This window comes from Lygodium microphyllum, chromosome 6 (genome assembly GCF_053477565.2).
Source record: "Lygodium microphyllum isolate KBCC chromosome 6, Lygodium_microphyllum_v1.1.10, whole genome shotgun sequence".
Taxonomy (NCBI): domain Eukaryota; kingdom Viridiplantae; phylum Streptophyta; class Polypodiopsida; order Schizaeales; family Lygodiaceae; genus Lygodium; species Lygodium microphyllum.
In genome coordinates this window covers 123,120,065-123,140,250 of record NC_141140.1, presented here as the reverse complement: position 1 = coordinate 123,140,250, position 20,186 = coordinate 123,120,065, and the positions used below count along the sequence as shown (strand labels likewise).

The following is a 20,186-nucleotide window of genomic DNA, read 5'->3' as shown; positions in this document are numbered from 1 at the left end:
ATCTATAACTTTCTCCTCATGTAATTCTATATTTATAAATAAATGATAACAATTTGTTTGCTTCAGATGCTCTCTGATGTTGTCTAAAGAGGCCCATATACATTGATAACATACAAGGTCGAACATTATATAGGCCAATGAGTCGGTGTTTGGTAGGAGTGTGTTAATTATGTCTCTCGTCTTTTCAAACTCCACAACTTGAGATACCAACATGCTTCCATTTGAAGTGGAAACTTTTTAAACAATTTCTTCAACATTTTATGTTACTAAAAAGTCATTTTTTGGGCAATGACAAAAAAATACATGATAAAGATCATTTTGAGACTGCAAATTTCAAATATCATTTATTGCTCAAGTCTTTTGTATTTCCTCTTGTAGTAAATCACTATTGATCTAAACCTTCTGAATATCTCCTTGAATCCAAAGCTTCACCAACACTGAATCAATAATTATCTGCAAAAATATCCAATAAAAAAACGAAACAAAACCCTTGAGTCATAGGTTTTAATGACCAGCTATTGCTACAAATATGAATATTATACACATTTTCTAGATCAAATAAGATCTTCCATGATTCTTATTTTCCATGGCCACATTTGGATGCCAAGAGTCTTAATGAGAAGAATTTGAGTTGATTGCATGCTTAGTCTTCAAAGTAATTAAAAGGGTATTTAAAAAAAAAAACCATGCCAAAGGCCTCAAAGATAGTGTTAACGAAAGTTTCGTCATGATCTAAATTGATAGATGTTATCACCTATGACTAACCTTTAAGATTATCCAACATATAACTAAGATCATTGTATTGTATAATCCAATGATTGATTAGTGACGGTGAATTAAGGCAACTTCAAAAAAAGGTGATGGATGTCTTCACAATCTACTTCACATCTCTTACATTAGCAACTATAATTTGTCTTTAGCAAAACATTTTTCACTTGAAATATTGAGAGATACCCAAGGCTGAATAAGGGTAAATGAGTGTGAATGGTTTTCTCACTCATTTCTTGTTGATGTTTATTAGAAATCTGAATGTTAAACCTGAGATATGTATGCCATTTAGCATTTTAGCATGATCATCAAGTGCTTATCTCATTAAGTGACATTGTAAGGCTATGCTTAAACCTATAAACACAAACCATGTCATTGATCCTCTCCAAATGTTATCTTGCTATTTTTTTTTTCTAATCAATTCTAAATCACTTTCAACCTCCTATGTACTTTGCATCATACTTTATCTACTTCCACTCTTGTTGTCTACTTTGTAAAGAAATAGACACTGGCATTGCCTTGTGCAATTAGTAAGACCTTCCTATCATGGCCTATGCTAATGTAAGACCTAAAATCCGCAAGTTTGATGGCCAAGATTTCCATCCATGGCATGTATTGGTGAAATATAAAATGATGGAGAGGGGTTATTGGCTTTTTATCAAAGGGACCAAGGCCATTGATCCATCCAATCCTAGAGATGGAGAAGATGATGAAAGAGCCCAAGCTATCATAATGTTGCATTTGGATGAATCCTTAATCCACCATGTTGACCAACTTTCAACATCAAAAGAGAAGTGGGACGAGCTCAAGAAATTGTATGGTGCAAAAGGGAAGAACTTCAAAATCTTCCTTAAAGTAGAGTTCTTCAGCTTGGAATAGAAGGAGAAGACTTGGGGAAGTTAATTTTCCACATGAAGGGGCTAATGACCCAACTAGCTCCAGTACAAGCTCCAGTTGTTGCAAAAGATGCCATTGCAATACTTTTAAAAGCTGTTAAGGCCCAACTAGCATCAATACAAGCTCCAGTTGTTGCAGAAGTTGGCATGGCAATACTTTTAAAAGCTGTAAGGAATGTTCTTGTAACTACTCTAACAAATGTACCAAATCCTACACTTGAAAGCATCATTCAGTCTTCTTTGGATGAGTAGAAAAGAACCAAGGGTTCCAGTGAAGCATCTATCTCAGTCTCCTGTGACCAACTCCTTGTTCATACTGTTTTCACTAAATGTTCCTTCTGCAATAAAAAGAGACGTTGTAAGTAACTGCTGGAAAAAATATCCCAACAAGATGAAGTGCAACAAATGTAAACAAACATGACATATCACTAGACTCTTCTAAATCTATAAACCCTCTACCTATAAGCACTCTTGTAGCTTGATTTATAAAGGTATTTCCTTCGGGGGGGCCATTTCTATGCCATGTGATCTGATGCCACTATGGCATTGAGGGGGGGTGTTAAGAGTGAGGCATCTCAACCCATTGCATCTAAGGGTGGATAAGGGTAGATGAGTGTGTATGGATTGGAGGGCAGGGGAAACCCTAACCCTAGCAATCTAGTGGCTACATAAATAACCCTAAGGGCCACTCTTAGTATATGAGAGAGTACCCCAATTGTACTTTGAGCAACTTAATAAGCAAGATCTTGTTCTTGTACTTTGAGCTCTCAAGATGAGCCATATGATTGAACTTGGGCCTGTCCTATTTTCCATCCCAAGACAGCAGCCACGACATTGTTAGTAATTCCAACTAAAAGGGATTTTCCTCTAGACGATCCTTTGTAGGATGCCAATGGGCCTTCTGAAGAATGAGCCTCCAAGAAGAAACCAAATGATTCACCAAAATGGAGGATGTGGGAAAGTGAGCATTAGAATTAAGAACATGCCACCATGATGCCTGTATGCTGGTGTTACAATGTACAATACCTCGGTCTTCCAGAAAAAAGTGGACTATAAAGACCCAAGGATAACAATTAGTACACATTGCTTTGAAGAGTGACCAATGAAGGGCTACCATATGGGGTCTGTACATCCTAAATCGCCACTCTGAGCAGCTTGTATCTTTGATTCTAGCATGACTTTGCATCAGCTCTAGCTAGTCTGTTGAGCACATGTGCTTCGTTGTAAATTCTTCTCAGTAATATAACTAGCCACCTTTTTCATGATAAAAAAAAAGGGATGTATTGAACAGAATTCTTGTAGTTGAAATCACATATGAGGGTGAGATTTTATGGCTTGTTGGGGTTTATGCATTGAATGATGTCTCACACCATGATTTATGGAGACCCTGCACTCTGGTAGTTCTTGTATATCTTGGAATCATATTTGTACACCAAAAATAATTGGGGGAGTGGTGCAATCTTGGTGTACATGGAAACTCACGTGGTAGCTCTAGATGGTCATTACTTGAAGGTATGTGTCTCAGCAGCCTTGGGTCTCTATGGTGTAATCCTTTCTTGAAGATAGGAGCATCATGCATGAAAGTACCAGAATTCAGGCCTCACAGTGGCATGTTCTCAATACAGATCAGCCTGTCGGTCTCAGATTTTCTACATTATTGACTCACTTGGTCCATTGATGGAAAGTGGTGCTTCAAAAGTGCTTGCAGGTGGGTGGGGGGAGAAGGCAAGATGCTATCATCACCCGCTCTACAGCTGAAGCATCATCATTTCTTTCATTTCCTGCACTGGAGCAATCTTTGGCATAGATGGAGGAGATGTACTACCTTTATTTTTCATAGGAATCCTATCATGTGAGCTGTGTTCGACGACTATTATTGTGGCAAGTGAGCTCTGCGACTTTTTATGGTGTGGTTCTCAAGGAGCTGTGGATGGAGATCATCCATTCCACCCTGGTTACACCCACTTCGTGATTTCCTTTTCTTACCATTGTAGTGTTGGGGATTCCTATGCTGTTTTCTACCTCTCTTTGATGTTGTCTGGTTGGCCAAAAGACCCCTTGTAAATATTTCTACTATTTTATCCATAATCCCTAAAAAAAAGGAGAGAATCTAATTAAAATATAAACAAACTGTTCAATCTACAAAACAAAGAGAAGCGTTTTTTGTATCAAAGCTCGCTCACTCTCCCAAAAACACCTTAGAGGTTCCTGGAATTACCGTGGAGAGAGTCAAAGATCTCAAAAGAAAATATCTAAGATTGACTTTCTCAATGATCTTGGAGAGAGTAAAGAATCTCAGAGAGAATACCCAAGATTGACTTTCTCAATGGTTCATTTGCTCCTCAATTGTTTCTATGCATCTTGCCCTTTAAACATGCATGGTTCTGCCCTATTGGCTACTCTACATGAGAAACCCATGCCTCTTGTGGGTGTGACTGTGTCAGCTGTGGTTATAGCACAAGGCTCGACCTGAAGACAGTCCATGTCACCAGCAATCATTTAACCCTCTACACTTGAGAAGCCAATCTTCTAGTGCTAGTCTCATAGAACATGGCCATGGCTTTAAGTCTTTGTAGAATGGAAACTAAAGCTGGCCTGTTTCATATTCTGCCCAAACCTATGTAAAAATCGAACAGATCCTATCCAATGCCATGTGATCCTATTTATCTGAATCCTTTATCAATGTGTAATTGAAAAAGGAATGCCAAATGCATGGCTGAAAGGTCATGGCAAAACCAACATCCTGGATCCAACTAGGATCTAGCAAAAGGTCATTGCCCGAGATTCAAACCCACAATCTCAGAATGCATCATGCTGCAATAACAGCATTAATGTAACATCATCTGCCATGATGGCCTAAAACCAATTTAGAACAGTTTTGAGCCTTGTCCTAGTTTTTTCTAAGAAATATCGTCAGATAGAATCAACCCTTTCGAGAGAAATGAGGCTACTTGTTTGGTGAACATATCTACAAGTTAATACTTCAGAAAAACTTTCCACAAAAACTGAGTGATCAGTCAAATATCAAGGCGCATAGGCATTGAAACTGAATGCTCTGAGCTTCATTAAACACTTATCAAAGAAACATGTTACCTGATTTATATGTGCAGCAACACAAGGTAAGACAAGAAGACCTGCATCTCCCATCATTCCTTGAAGTCCAGCAACTATGGAAACCAGTATTGGAAGGGTTTTCTAGAAAGTGGGAAATACCCCCAAATAAGAACTTCAAAACATTTAGAGAGCTAATATTTCCAATAAAAATTGTGTGAATCAAAATCCATTGCAGATTGATTGTAGGATTTCATGTTTTCATTCTCTAGTAGTTATGTACAAACACTACTTTTGGAAGTTTTCGAAAAAAATTGGCTTGATAAATGGGAAGAGAAAAAGAGTTAAAGATGCAATCACACATTAGGAAGACCATGACCATAGCGCTTCCTCTTATAATATGGACTCATAATGATAGTGTGATGCTCTTTTATGTGAAGTGCAATGCATATGTGGTTTTAGAACAAATCAAATGCACAGTAGGCCTTCATGTAATGCCCATATTAATGATGTCAGAAATCTCATCTTCAGGTTACCAAGCCAATCTAGTATCCCTAACCACCTGTATCTGGCACCAGTTTGTTTTGTCAATGACACCAGCTGTAGAGTTGCCAGGGGAATCCTTTAATCATTGTGACATGTGAGGAAATGGCTGAAACAGTATCTAAGGTAAATGCATTCCTCATCAGCCAAACATGCCAGCAAATCAACCACAAACACGAAGTCTTTCCCAACAATTAAACAGGATCTTTTTGCATGGAAATGTCACTGTCACTAAAGATCTATCTCAAAAAAATGAGGCTGATACGTTGCCAAAAAGGAACAGGCAAAAAGACAGACTAATTCTACTTGCAAATAAGAAGGCTCACAACTTTACAAAGGAAAAGCAGGTCCACCATTCCTACTTAGCATTTGAGATGGATAATTGCCAAAGTTCAGCTCTTTCACCTGACTTACAAAGGAAAAGCAGGCCCACTATTTGTACTTAACATTCGAGATGGATAATTGGCAAAGTTCAGCTCTTTCACCTGACTTGCAGTCAAAACGATTGCCCATGTGATACATTTTTGACGGCTGTCTGTGGATTTTGTTAAAAGTTGTAACATTTGCATTCCCCACAAATGCCAGATGAAAAAAGTAATATGAATTGCCCTGTACGATTAAACGAGCCTTTAGTATTGAATTATGTCTTGATGGGTCATGTTGCCTACAAGATATCTAGTAACACTGTGGAAGAGAAGTAATAGTTGCAAATACCCCAGTAAACACAGTACTTAATTTTAACTATACATAGGTAGAAACACAGGCTTGGGGGCATGAAGCACTTTTACATGCCCAGGGTAACTGCAGCAGCAAGGTTCAATGCTCCCAGACTTAATAATAAGCTTCTCGAACAACTTGCTTGCATCCATGGTACCTGTCAAGAAAATAATATCATGTCCTAAATATACAATCAAAATCATTTAGCCTAAGTATGATTGGGCATCTGACAATGTACTTTGTTTGAAAACTGAAGGTTTCTTAGGTCAATTAACAAAGTCTAGTTACTAGCATATCCACTGCAAATAACATACATAGGCAGCTATGGAGACTCCATCTTGGTACATGACCCAAAGCTGTTGCAAAAGGGTTTCATGCTAGGCCCTTAATGGGTTCCGATCTATCACCTCTAGGCACCAACCCTCTAGCTCTTCCCATTAGCACACTAGTGCATTTACGAGCAGAAGAGATTCATGTGTCTCTTTGATGTTTTCCAACATGTAGCCTTGATACAAGCTATGGAGTATCATATCACTAGCAGCCAAGTATTTATTTTGTGGCCCATCTGTTCCTGCAGCAGTTTATGGCACTCCAACCAATGGTCATTTGCTAAACTGCCTTCTCTAGTCCTCTCTTTAGAGAGACTACAAAGATAGTACTTATATGTGGCAGCTAAAATGCTTTTCTATGATCATTCTTCATCTATGTAGTCACAAATCAAAGTATCATGATTGCAGGCATTTTCTCAAATTCTTTTCTATGATTGTTCTTCATCTAAATAGTCACAAATCAAAGTATCACGATTGCAGGCATTTTCACAATGGATATAAAGAAGAAAATGTAGGGAGGGTGCATGTTAAGATTCTTATACTTAATGCATCTTGCACTATCTGAGTCAACAATGTAGGTACTCTCATGGCTACAGGGAAAATAAATAGGGTCTTCAAAAAAGAGGTTTTTCAGAATTGATAGATGAAAAAGTGTAGGAAATGCCTTTTCTTCTAAGGCATTGCTTAAACTCTGTTGGAGTCAGAATAACCAGATGGCTCTGCCCCCCTTTTTACTTAGCATTAGACGAAGTTACTCTGCTAGAGTAGAGAGAAACACACACTAGCAAGGAGGGTAGTGGTGGCTAACTAGGTTCTTTTGGGAACCATGAGGTACATCACCTCATGCTATGCCTTTTCTAGCTAGATCCTGCATTGAGTAGGTGAAGCACTTTATAAGGAGCTTCATTTAGCAAGGGGGAGACAAAAGCCCAACTAGAGCACAGTTAGCCCATCAAGTTATTGTTCCACCTACATTCAATGCATAGGGATCATTTCACCCAGTTTGCCAGGGTAGACCACTGCTAGTTAACTCATTGTTAGAGGCCTTCTTCCAGATTGGGGAAGTTATTTCCTTGGAGATTGAAGGAGATTAGACCAGAGCTGGCTGGTCCCATATAGCTGTGCATTGGATCGATGTTTAATGAGATCAAAGCTAGAGAAGTGGGGAGGTGTTGAGGTTGGGTTTGCAGGTGCTATTATCAAGGCTTGAAGATCCCTCTCTTGCTTGTTCGAGAGAGCCCATGCAACCCTAATTAGAAGCTGATTCCACATTTTTTCTTTTGATAGTATTACTGAGAAACCATAATGAGACTATGGATTCTTGCATTCACAATCCAAGCACATGGTTGGATAGAGATCTCGCCTTTCTTGAGAGAGATTTTCTGGGCATTTCCAGTACGCTTGGAGGGTGGTTCTCCTGCATAGGCATCCTCAAAGATAGAGGTATCAGGACTCAAAGGAGGTTAGCTTGATGTAGTCTTTTCATGAGGGAGTTCCAGATGAGTGGAGGACAAACCTGCCTACTATATAAACCTGGATAGGCATCCTCAAAGATAGAGGTAACAGGGACTCCAAGGAGGTTAGCTTGATGTAGTCTTTTCATGAGGGAGTTCCAGATGAGTGGAGGAAAAACCTGCCTACTATATAAACCTGGATAGGCTTTCTCTCTAGAGGGGATGCAGGCATGTTTTATTGCTAGTGATAGCCATCAAGGGGAATCAGGGATGCTTTCACTTCAGAGTTGAGGATGATGGTAGAATTATGACAAGAGAAAGTTGACATGAAAAGTTATGCTGGCTGCACCAAATGAGGATCCGAGCTGTTGCACATTGTGACCAGAGGTGGTACATTGATTCAGATCCAGTTTGCTGTACACAAGAGAAAGTTGACATGAGAGGTTATGCTGGCTGCACCAAATGAGGATCCAAGCTGTTGCACATTGTGACCAGAGGTGGTACATTGATTCAGATCCAGTTCCCTATCCCCCCCAGACCGCCTTGAGAGGCTTGTATATATGATGTATCTGTGACTTTCACCAGCTCCAGCTTGGTCTGTTGAGCATGAGCACTTCTTTGTATTCAGGGTTTTTTTCTGAAGTAATATAATTAGCCACACTTATTTGGAAAAATATATATATATAAGCAATTTCGAGAAAAGTCATTGATCCCTAGTATGTGATTGTCAATCTATCCCTGCCACCCTTGGGAACAACATGGATCAGTCCTTTGGATAGCATCTCTGGCATGACTTTTGATGCCATGATCTTCTAAAAAGTTGTGATAAGGCATATCTAATAAGATCCCAATAGCCCAAGAAAGCCTCTCCAATTCATCATCCCCTAGGCATTTGCTTTAGGGCAAGGCTACAAGTTCCTTTACTAGCTTCTCCTTTGTGAATGTTTTTAGATTGCAACGAATGTGGAAGTGTATGAATGCTGAAGACTGCAGAGTATGATTGCTGAATGCTGAAGGCTGAAGGAACTGCAGTATCTGTAAGGTAGCCTGCCAGTGAACCTGCTTAAGTTCACTCATCAAACCTACAAGAAAACCAAGAGAAAAGCACAAATCAATCTAAGTATCCAAAAGCGAAATCAACAACTGAGCCAACAGTCTATAGCAATAAGCTACCAACGGTGAATCAGTATGAGCCATAATCCTCCAATTTGGGTCCATGGGAGTAGAAATGATCAGACACTCCTGCATCTCAAAAGTGGTCAAGAGCTCTTTGCACATAGTGCTGTTGTGAGAGAAAGATCGCCTCTCCATCTGCCATATCTCATGACCTAGAAAGAAATAAAGAAATCCCATATCCATCATCTCAAACTTTGCATGGAGTGTCAAGCATGGTCACCTGTCAAGATGAGATCATCCACATAAAGCACAAGCACTGCGTGCCCTCCAAATCTGATGAGTGGACATACAAATTGGGATCAGATGTGGATCTCTAATACCCTAACCTATTTCAAAGCAATGAGTCTATCTTCTCATTCCAAGCATGGGGAGCCTATTTGAGGCCATAGAGGGCCTTCTTTAACCTATAGACGTTACTATTTGAGGAAGAAAAGCCAGGATGTTGCTCAACATAGATCTTCTCCTTTGAGTCACTGTCAAGCACTCAAGCTTGATATCCAACTACTAAACTGGCCATCTCTTATGGCTTGGAAGAGCAAGTATTGTCCAAATGGTGGCCATACGAGCTATGGGTGAAAAAGTATCATGGAGGTCAAACACTCGGCCTTTGTGCAATACCCTTGGCAACTAATCGTATCTTGTGCTTGTTGAGTGTGCCATCACTAAAATATTCTGTCTTGAAGATCCACTTGACTCCAATCACCTTACGATGAGTGGGTTGAGGCATGAGATACCAAGTGCCATTCCACTCAATAGACTCTAACTCTTGCTCCATGGCCTTTCACCAATGATCACAGACTGTAGTGCCTCCTTTACTGATGTCAGCTCCTTGTCATGCATGGCACAAGTCATCAAATCATAGTTAGTGCAAACAAGCTTGGTGGCATGTACCTGGTTTCTCCGAGGTTGCCGCGAGTCATCCTGTGATTGCCACTCCTCAAGTAACCTCTCAATCCTTGCATCACAAAGTATCTCATGAGCCCAATGAGGATGTTTGTACTCCCTATGCCCCTTTGTCAAAGTCTTTGAAACATCCACTGGTGGGGAATCTAGTGGAGAGGAAATTTCTTGGTCTATAGATAGAGCCTTAAGAGGCATAGGCTCCACAAGCACTAGCGTAGGTTCCTAACTATCACCTAGATCTCCGAGAATACATTGATCCTCATCCCTCCTCCCCTTTGCGGTTGGAAACTCAATGAACCCATCTCAACTCATACAAACAGCCTATGAGATGGTATCATAAATCATGCACCCTTGTGATTGAGATTTGTAGCCAACAAACACCCATCTTTTGGAAGTGGACTTGTCCCTTTGCTTCATTGGAATGTAAACATAGGCGTCACATCTAATGACCCTAAAATAGAAAACATCCGGTTTTAGTCCAAAATGTGCTTCAAAAGGTATCATACTGGCAATGACGGATGTGGGTGACCAATTTAGGATATGAACTTTGGTCACTACTACTTTGGTCCAAAGACACTAAGGTGTTTCCAATGCTCCATCATAGTTTGAGCCAACTCAATGACACTTATGTTCTTCCACTCCAAAATGTCATTCTCTTGAGGAGTGTTAGTGCTAGCAAACTCTTGATAAATCCCTCGATCCACATAGAACTGAGCTCATTCATTGGAGACAAACTCTCCATCCTTGTCAGATCTTAGTGCCTTAAGCTTCTTACATGAATGGTTCTCCTTGAAGATAAGCCAATCCTTAAAAGTGTCAGAAAGCTTTTGATTTTAATGCTAGAAAATATGCCCATGTCTTCCTACTATAATCATCCACAATCAACATAAGGTAGAGACACCTCTTTAGGGACTTCCTACGCATCGATCCACACATTTGTAGAAACAAGATCCAAGGGTTCCTTTGCCAGTCTTGAAGCCTTGCTGGGAATCTCATCTCTATGTCATTTACCACAGATGCAAGCAACACATGGTCGATGACTCCTACCCCAACATTTGGCAATCCACACACAAATTGCTCACAAGCTACCTTTCTAAGGTATTGATAGTTGAGGTGGCTGAATTGAACATACCATAGCTTGGAATGAGATTGGGAAAGCAAGAAGAAGAAAAGTAAGGGTGGAAGAACTCCACAGCTTATAGACACCATTCTCCTCTTTCAATTAACAACCTGAGAGGAATCCTTGTCAAACTTAATCGTGAGACTAAGTTCACAAATCTTAGTCACAAAAAGGAGATGATAACCCAAGCGTGGAACATAAAAAACCTTCAAAGTATGAGCACCATCGTGCCCATGCAAAATTTGTTGCATATCACCCTTACCCTGTATAGAAACTAAAAAACTATCACTAATCAGAATTTGCCCATGCATTGCACGCATATGAGCAATACCATTTGAAGGAGTCGTGAGGCAGGAAATGCCACCATCCACAATCTATTCTCCATTCTATGGCGTGATCAACGTTGCATTTGATAGACCTTGTGGAGAAGGCTCAATAAGCTGCAAATGTAGAAAAGCCACTGATGAAGGAGCAGCCACTGCTCATGAGTCCTTTGTAGTCTTCTTGTCCTCCTTAATGTTCCTATCCTTATTGGGACAATCTTTCTTCCAATGACCTGTCCTACCATAGATGTGGCAAGTGGACTCCTTGTCCTTCTTTTTCTCATCTTTCTTCTTCTACTTTTGCTTCCCCTTCTTTTGATAAGCTTAACTTGTAAGAGCCTTAAATTTTTGAGAATTCGTATCCTGCAGTTGTTTATGTTGGTCCAAGACCATAGGAACCAACTCCTCCCACTTAAGGGTCTCCATCCACCTTGAAGCAATCAAGGTGGACTAGAATGCATTGAATCTAGGGGGCAAGTGCGACAACAAAGTAATTGCCATGTCCTTGGAGATGATTGCCTTGTCAACATTTTGAACTTACATTTGTAGATGTCGAAGGTTGTTTACATGCTCTTGCATGGAAGTGGACTTACTTGGATTCAAAGTTCGAACCTATACCTCCAAAGAAACCCTCTTCATTGCAGTCATCACGTTATAGAGCTGTTCCAATTCCAGCCATATCTCTCAAGCATTGGTTAGATCCTCTATATGGGCTATTAGAGTTGGTGTGCATGAGAGAAACAGGAAAGATTGGATGCAACCATTCAGCTTTTCCTAGTGTGCTTATACTTTCGCCAACTCCACTTTTTTTCGAAGAAGAATGTTTGGAAAGGACTTGGGTTGATAGACGGTCAATGGCCTCCGCCACATGATAAGACTCCAAGATGGCAAGCATCATCACCTACCAAATGTGATATTTCACCCCATCTAGCTTTTGATGCTATGGAAGAGTTGTTAACATGGGGACCTTCCGGTCCATAATCACTTGGAACTCCACACTGATTTCTGAAGACATGGCTTTTGAATAACTTGCAAAAAATAAAAGGTAGCCTCCTCCGACTCTGAAAAGGCAGTTTGTTAGGGCTTCCTATGCTCCTCCTTAATACGTCTTAACTACCCAAGGCTATCAAGAATCAAAAACTGCTGTAAAAGGCTGTAAATGCAGCCTTTTCTCCTTCTTTAACAGCAAAACATGCACAAAAACAGCAAACCCCCTTCCTTTACTGTGCATCTCTGCTCACTTTAGCCTTGTGTCAATGCATAGTGCTCCTACTCCCCCTGGAATGCTGAAAATGCAGCCTTGGTGTCATGCTGAGACCTGCTATAAAGATTTACCCATGATCAATCAGCCTGTCAATGCTTCTCTGATACCATGTCCTAAGTCCAGCCTGCCTGTCCTACTTAGAAACCTGCCCAATCTGTTGGTGACTGCATAAACTACTGCCCAACCTGCTGCTGAACATGATGCGACTGCATAATTGCCCTAGACTGCCTTGTACATGCATGCGCCCATCCTGGGGATGACAGCATCTCCAACAAATGTAGCCATCAAATGCTTGCTCATCCTATCAACAGCTACCTTCCTAGTACTCTGCTAAACCATCTCTCTATATCTCTCATAACCAGGGGGTTTGGTTATGGATATCGAGAAGTTTGTGTAGTGTAGTGTAGCCACTCGACCAACTCTTCAGAGCAATGTTGTATGGATCAATCAACTCCCCACAAGGAAGACCTCGTATGGAATTTGTATTCAGATAGCTCCTCTTGTTGCATCTAGCTCCACTCAAGCAACATGGATCCTTCCAGCCACCATCTGAGACCTAGAGGTTTCTCCTCCTCCCTTTGAAGTGCAGCCAATTATTCTTTAGCAGTCCTCTCCCTCTTTAGGTAGCCTTGTCTCCTCATGGACTCTTATTTGGAGAAGGAATTGTTGCTTGAAAACTTTAAACAGTCTAGGCCCCTAGATTTGTGTGATCGACTCTCTTAAATCATTGTCATGGTATGCATGCTTTGGGATCTTGAAACTTGCATGGGGTTGTCTGACTCTCTCTAGGAGAACCAACTAATTGGTGTGAGAGTAATGCTAGAAATTATTCGAACTAGGCAATCTCTATGCACATAAAACTTGTCGATCTTGCAAAATATCCTAGCTCTCTGTCTTGTGCCTCTCCTAGGGAACTGAAGTGAGCCCATGGATCTAGGATCTACCAAACTGAAAGAAGGAAAACTCTAGCTTGGGAAATTTTTTAAAAGGGACTTAATAATAATATAATTCTCTTTTTTCTGAAGAAAAAAAAAAAACATGAATGGGAATAACTCTCCACAACTGATTTGACATGTGAAAGTTATGCTCCCTTGAAATGCATATTTTATTTTTACCAGTAGGTTTTCTATCCCTAACCCAAGCTATTGTGTCTCATGTCACTATCGTCTCTCCATGTATGCCCTGAAAGATCCACATGAGGGTCTTCAACCAGACCTCATGAGCCTTGGGACAGTCCCAAATGTAATGTCATTGAATATCCCTCATAGCTCCATTGGCTATTGATAAATACCTATTTTCTAAGAGAAAAAGAAAGTGTGTGAGCTTCCTTGGGCTAAAATTTTCCTCTAGTATAAAATTCTAAGAGATACCTTGATTATACCAAGGTGGAGTTGTTGGAGCAATGCTACTGTATCCTTTTCCTCAAACTACTTGTGTGCTAAAAGGAAGGGACCCCTATCCTTAAAATAGATCTCTTAAACCCCTTGGATGCCAAACCAAACTCTATAAGGGTCTCCTTTGGCATGCCTAAATTCTTGTCCTCTCTTGTGTAGGCACATAAAATGACCTCGGAGCTCTTGACGAGCCCTGGACTTGCCTTGCACCTAATCCCATCAGCCTCGAAGGGAGTGGATGATGGAGATCCAAAGCTCTGCTAAGGTCGCCTGTACTAAAGGTCTCTCTCCGCCGAATGCCACCTGATACCGTGCCTTCCAGATATGCCAACCAGTAAGACTCCTATGATTTCCCATACCTCAGAGCGGTCTGCTGTGGGCTCCAACTGGCGGATGGGTAGAGCCTCTAAACCCACCACTGCGCACGACCTTGCCTCAATAATGAATATCGTATTCTGCATCCTGGCCTCATATAGAAGGTGAGGGCCTTGACTGAATGCCTGCCAGCAAAAAGCACCCCAAGAGATACATCCAAGGCTGGGTGCTATGCGGCGCAGGATGCGGCAGACTCCTCTCCACACGAGCTGTGCCGCCTCACATAACCAAAGGTAGTGCTTTGGGGTTTCCATAGACTGCTGTGTGCAGCACATACAAACTCCCTCGTTCTGCATCTAGGCAAGCCAGCTTCCCACCGCCAAGCCTCCATGTGCTACTAGCCATAAAAAATACGATACCCTCCTCGGCCTCTGGCTGTCCCATAGACGGCGCTAGAAGGTCCGTCGGAACGGCTCCGTAATGCTGTGCTCCGTCCAGGTCCTGCTGCGTGACAGTGCCCAATCTATGTCCTCCTGCATCAATACGTGTCTGCCAATCCTGGTAGTGTACTCTAGGAACCTCGGTGGCTTCTTGGCGACTGCAGTGGCTGGCCAAAGCCACTCTGCCGGATCCCATTCCAGCTCATCAAGTGGCCTTCCTTCCCAGATCTAGAGGCGCCACTCCCTGAGCTCCTGCCAAAAGACCAAAGGGTCTAGCCGCCATGTCTTCCCCTGAAGGCCAACCACTCGGATCCTCTTCCATGAAAGCACAGCTATCCCCTCGTCCTACTACCCTCTGTTAAGAGCCAGACGCCCCCCCCTCCTGCACTGTTAAAAAGGTCCCAGGTGGAGCGCCACCCACTCTTCCTGCCACTTGTAGGGGGGTGCCTACTGGTGAAAACCTAGCGGCCCATACCTCCCTAGGCTCTATCGGCTCTCGGATCGGGGGAGCAAGCCACTCCTGAGGTATTGCTGCATCTATCTCCCTTCTCCTTAGCTCCACTCCTCGCTGGCAGCCTGATACTTGCTGCAGCACCTCCTCGTCCACCATCCTGTACTCCTCTCGCCATGTCCTGATGGTATGAGCCGGGTCAGCGTCCCAACCAGCCCACTGAATGTGGGGGCGCTCGCCAATCTGTACCCCTTCCCGGTCCCTCGTGAAGGTTTGTTACACTTGGTATCACAGCAAATCTTAGCACAAGCATAGTAGCTCGAAAGGGGAATAGGCTCACGAACGTGGAGATCTTACCATAACGTGTCACGTAATGCGATGCGATGATCGTGACAACACGGTAGGACATGACCCCGATACAACACGACACGACGCAACGTCCCATGTTCCGATGCCCTTTCAGACGCATTTTCTACTGAAAATTGGAAGAGAACCTGATGTGCCAACAAAGTTAAGAGGGAGCCATGGCGTGGGTTCCAAATCACCGGCTGACGGTCTATCTGCTCCTGGTAGCTCGGGGGGCTTTGGATTAGGGCCTTACGGAGGTCTCGCCACACGCGGAGCAAGCTGCGTAGGAAGGGTGATCTGGGCTGACGTGAAGATCCATCTCAAGGATGGCCTCCACTCACCGCCAAGCCTCGGTCTACAGTCTTGAAGACCCTCTTGCAATAGGAGCTTCTAGGTCTACCCTCCCGGTGTGAGGCCACAGACAACTAGCTTGCCCAGGAGGGCCATACTTTGATACTCTGGGTCTATGATCCCAAGCCCTCCCTTTGACCGATGTCGTATAATGGTCGCCCACGCCACCTTGGCCTTGGAATCCCTAGAGCCATCTGACCCGAAGCAAAGGAAATTCCGCACTAGGCAGCGAAATTGCATTACGCAAGAGGAGGAGAAGCACCAACACGAGGCGATGTACCAGACCGTCGCTAGGGGGACCTGGTTAACTACCAGGGCTCGGCCAGCTAGTGAGAGGCGAGCCGTGCTCTTGTAGGTCAGTTTCCTCCGAATAGAATCGAGGATTGGAAGAAACTGCTGGGCGGGAGTGATGTCGAGTCCCACCTGGAACCCTAGGTACCAGACGGTCTGTCCTCTGCTCACCCATCTAAATCCCAGGTGGATGCTCCACTCCGTGCTAGAGTCCGTGTCTGTGAGGAAACCAACCGACTTTCGTCAGTTGATTTTTACTCCCGCTGCAGAGCAAAATACCTCAAGAGCCAACCTCACTCTCTCCAGCATCAACTCGTCGTCCTCTATGTAGAGCGCTGTATCATCTGCATACTCTGAGTCTAACAACTCGGTCTCCTCTCTTACTGGAAGTCGGACGCCACATAAACCGCTCACATGTGACCTGAGGAAGTGAGACATCGCCTCTGCAAAGAGAAGGAACAGGTATGGGGCCAGGGGGCAGCCCTGTCGGAAAGATCTCTCTAGTCGAAACTCCTCCCCTCGCCTCCCTCCTATGAGAACCTTGCTGGTGGCTGATCTGTAAAGTGTGGAGACCCCAGAAATCCAAGCTTGGGGGAAACCCAACCTCACCATGGTGCCCTCTAGGATATTCCAGTCCACCTTGTCATAGGCTTTCTCAAAATCCAAGAGTAGTACGGCCAGTCTTTGCCCACTGTACTGGGCCCACTTTGTCGCCTCAAAGAAGGTGAATACATTGTCCAGGATGCTCCTATCCTGGACAAAGCCTGTCTGTGTGTCATGGATGACGTTTGGAAGCAAGGGACGTAGTGGGCTACCAATCATCTTTGCTAGTGCCTTATAGGCTATTGACAATAAGGTGATCGGTCTCCACTAGGAAAGCTCCAACCGGTCTCCCCCTTTGGGGAGAAGACTGATAAGGCCTGCCGATAGACTCCCTGGCATCTGTCCTAAAGTGAAAATCTCCTGAAAGGCCATCAGTAGGGGGGTCCTTCACCACTTCTCAAAAGGTAGTGAAGAAAGCTGTAGAGAGGCCATCCTCTCGCGGGCATTTCTACCCATCCTGTGTATGGAAAGCCTCCTCTAGTTCCTTCTCTGTGAAGGGGGCTAGGAGGGAGCGTCCCATCTCCTTTGTGACGAGGGACGGGATGTTATCCCAGACCTGCTGTCTACATCGCTGTCCTCTAGCTGAGACTGTCTCCTGCTAGAAGAGGTGACTATAGTAGTCGATGGTAATCTCCATTACCTCGTCTCGGCTAGAACGGATCCTCCCATATTGATCTTGGAGGCTGCGTATTTGCTCTCCTAAGGTGCGAGGCTGATGCACCTGAAAAAGCTCCCTGCACATCGTGTCCCCCTTCCGCGCCCAGAAAGTTGCTGAGGTGCAGAAAGAGAACTCAAAGCGCCTGTCCTCTAGGCCAGCAATGGCTGCTCACGCACGCACCTCCTGTGCGTGGAGAGTGGGATCCCTTGGTGCCTCCTATAATAATCTCTGTGTGGCTGCAAGGTCTCGTCGGAGTGCTCTCTCCTCCTCCCAACTTTGCTACCTAGCCTGTATGGTTGCCTCTTGGCAAATTCTACTCAACTCAGCTAGGGCCTCTGCAACCTCCTCTGCGATCTGGCCCCTCCTGCCCCACTCTTTGGTCCAAATTTGCTCTATTTGTCTAGTCACCTCCTCCCTCCTATAGATCAAGTTAGGGATCCCACAAGATCGTGTATTTAGGGCAGATGCTGGGGGATCTAGTGTCAGGAGAACCGGGCAATGATCGGACAACGTGGTGCAACTACCCAATCTGGCCTCCCCGATAGTCTCCCCACTCTCCCACATAAAACCTATCCAACCGCTCCAGCAGGACTCCACCTAGCCGCCTATATCCCCAAGAGAAGTCCAACGACCTCTCCCTCCTATGGAAGGCAGGGTCTCTCCAGGCATCGCGTGCTCCTACTGCCAGTAGAAACATCTTCCATGCCTCCTGCTTCTCCCCGGCCATGCCCTGGTAGTTTCTCCCTCTACCCTGTCGGTCCTCTAAAGCCTCCATGTTGTTGAAGTCTCCTTCAACAATCTAGAAGTCCACCTCTGGGAGTCCTTCCGCGATCTCCACCTAGAACCTGCTGCGTGCCCTAACCTCCGTAGGGGCATAGATATTAAGGACTCCAAGGCACGAGTCCCCAATATCCAATTTGATCCATAGCACCCTCCTTGCGACTATGGTCCTATGGTCTCGGACACAAGCGGTAAGACTCGGACCAATAGAGGTGCATAAGCCTCCACTCCTATCGTGGGCACCTATGGCGTGCTCCCAATAAGTGTGGGAGTTGCTTGGGAGTACCTTCCTGACCCGCTGGGCCTGGGTCAGGGTGAGCTTGTGCTCTTGTAGAAGTAAGATGTCGATCCGTCCGGCAAGGGCAGGCTGCAACTCCTGCCGAACAATCAATTTCTTGGAACCACGTGCCCCACTGTGATGGAGGCTATTCACATTCCAGGATGCAAGATGTAAGCTCATGGGGAAACTTGTGACTGCCAGAACAAGCATCTGTTTAGTGTGGAGGCTGTTGGTGACGAGGAGGAGCTATGAGGCATGCAGGTATGCTTTGTTGCCGGTCTGGACGATGAGCTCCATTCCCCCATGGTGGCCCTCGGCCGAACCATAAGGGTGATGGAAGTTCCAAGTGATACTATCAATGCATCTATCAGCCATGCTGAGAGTCGAGACTCTGTGCACTGGTAGAAACAGGTCGTCTATGCCAGGGGCCACTCGAGCACATCCCTCGGAGCTCTCCACTGTGGAGGGGCTCGAAAGATAATGCTCAGGTGAGGGACCTCGGCACTAGCCCACCAGTTAATGTCCATCATGCAACTAGGCCACTGCTGTGCAAACAATGCTAGTCCTTCTTCTCCCATCCACTGGGAGGTGTGGTCCGCCACCTGACTCTTCAACTCTTCCTTTATCTGTGTCGTCGTCCACTCCCCTAAGTGTGAGGACTGAAGAAAAAAAGCGTAGTTCGGTCCATCCGATGGTGCTAGTAGATGGACCTTGCCCCTCCTTGACTTACAAACCACGAAGATCCCCACCTCTAGAGGTAGTGGGAACTCTCCGCGCTTCGCAACTCTCAAGTAGGACCATGGGCCACTGCAGAAGAACTTCTGTGGCAACAGGTGTGCCTGTCTCGGGAAAGTGTGATGGGCGGCACGGGTGGATGAGCTGATGGCTCTATGGGAGGGGGAGGACTATTAGTGCGAAGAGGATGTAGGCGTGTGTGGCTCATCACCTCCTATGGGGGGGGGGGGTGGGTCTGGGGGGGATCGCCTGAACCAGGTGCAAATCAAGGGGAGTGCTTGGTACGGGGGCTGGTAGGGGGGAGGATGATCGAGGGATGGTGGGATGGACGGAAGTACAAGGCCGGTGTGGGGGGGGTTGGTGGTCCTAGAAGTGGGGGGCTGTGGGTCAGGGTCAATGGGGGGAGGCATGGGATGTGGAGGGAGGTGGGCGTGGGGGCTGTGGGGACTCAGGAGAGGTAGTTTGTGGCGCGGGTGGTGGATGTTGGGGGCTGCGGTCCTGCCAGGTGGGGGGGGGGCAAGGGGGGCTATGGAGTGCTTTGCCAAGGGGGCGTCGCACGCCCACCTGCTCCCTGTTGCCGAGGCTGGGTTTGAGATGTTGGCTGCGCCCTCGCTTGCCGTCTCCCTCTCTGTCGTCTCTAGACCCGTGTGAAGCCATCAGCATCCACCTACGGGCCTGTCGACGAAGCCACCTTGACTTCGAAACACGTGCAACCTACTGCCTGATGGCCAAAGTCGTGGCAGTGCAGGCACTGCCCTGACTGCCCTGTCACATTGACCTGCTGCCTAAAGGAGTGCCCGCCCACCTAAATCTCTAGGAACTGTGGGATATTCTTGACCTCTTTCATTGCCACCCATATCTTTGGGACTCCTGCAATTGTCACTGCATCCGCGAAGGATGCGGGAAGGATAGTGCCGAAAAGCCGTCCAAAATTTTCCACCAACTGGCGATACTCAATTGCCAGGCCGGGGAAAAGAAGGGTGACCGGGTGCCGAA

The 20,186-nt window shown here is 44.8% G+C and overlaps 1 protein-coding gene across 3 annotated transcripts in view; it reads right to left on the bottom strand.

Moving 5' to 3' along the window:
- Positions 1-245: 245 nt before the first annotated feature.
- LOC148035063 (Sodium Bile acid symporter family) overlaps positions 246-20,186 on the bottom strand; it is a 226,298-nt gene continuing 206,357 nt past the window's right edge. Inside the window, exons 11-14 of one of the 3 annotated variants that reach the window (XM_087679971.1) lie at positions 6,047-6,132; positions 5,744-5,867; positions 4,758-4,859; positions 246-453 (exon numbers count right to left, since the gene is read on the bottom strand). In XM_087679971.1, the coding sequence (XP_087536097.1) occupies positions 394-453; positions 4,758-4,859; positions 5,744-5,867; positions 6,047-6,132 (372 nt within the window). In that variant the 3' untranslated portion in view covers positions 246-393. Of the gene's footprint in view, positions 454-1,559; positions 2,003-4,757; positions 4,860-5,663; positions 5,868-6,046; positions 6,133-20,186 lie in introns of those variants that run through there. The other 2 variants (XM_087679972.1, XM_087679973.1) reach the window with 2 other exon arrangements.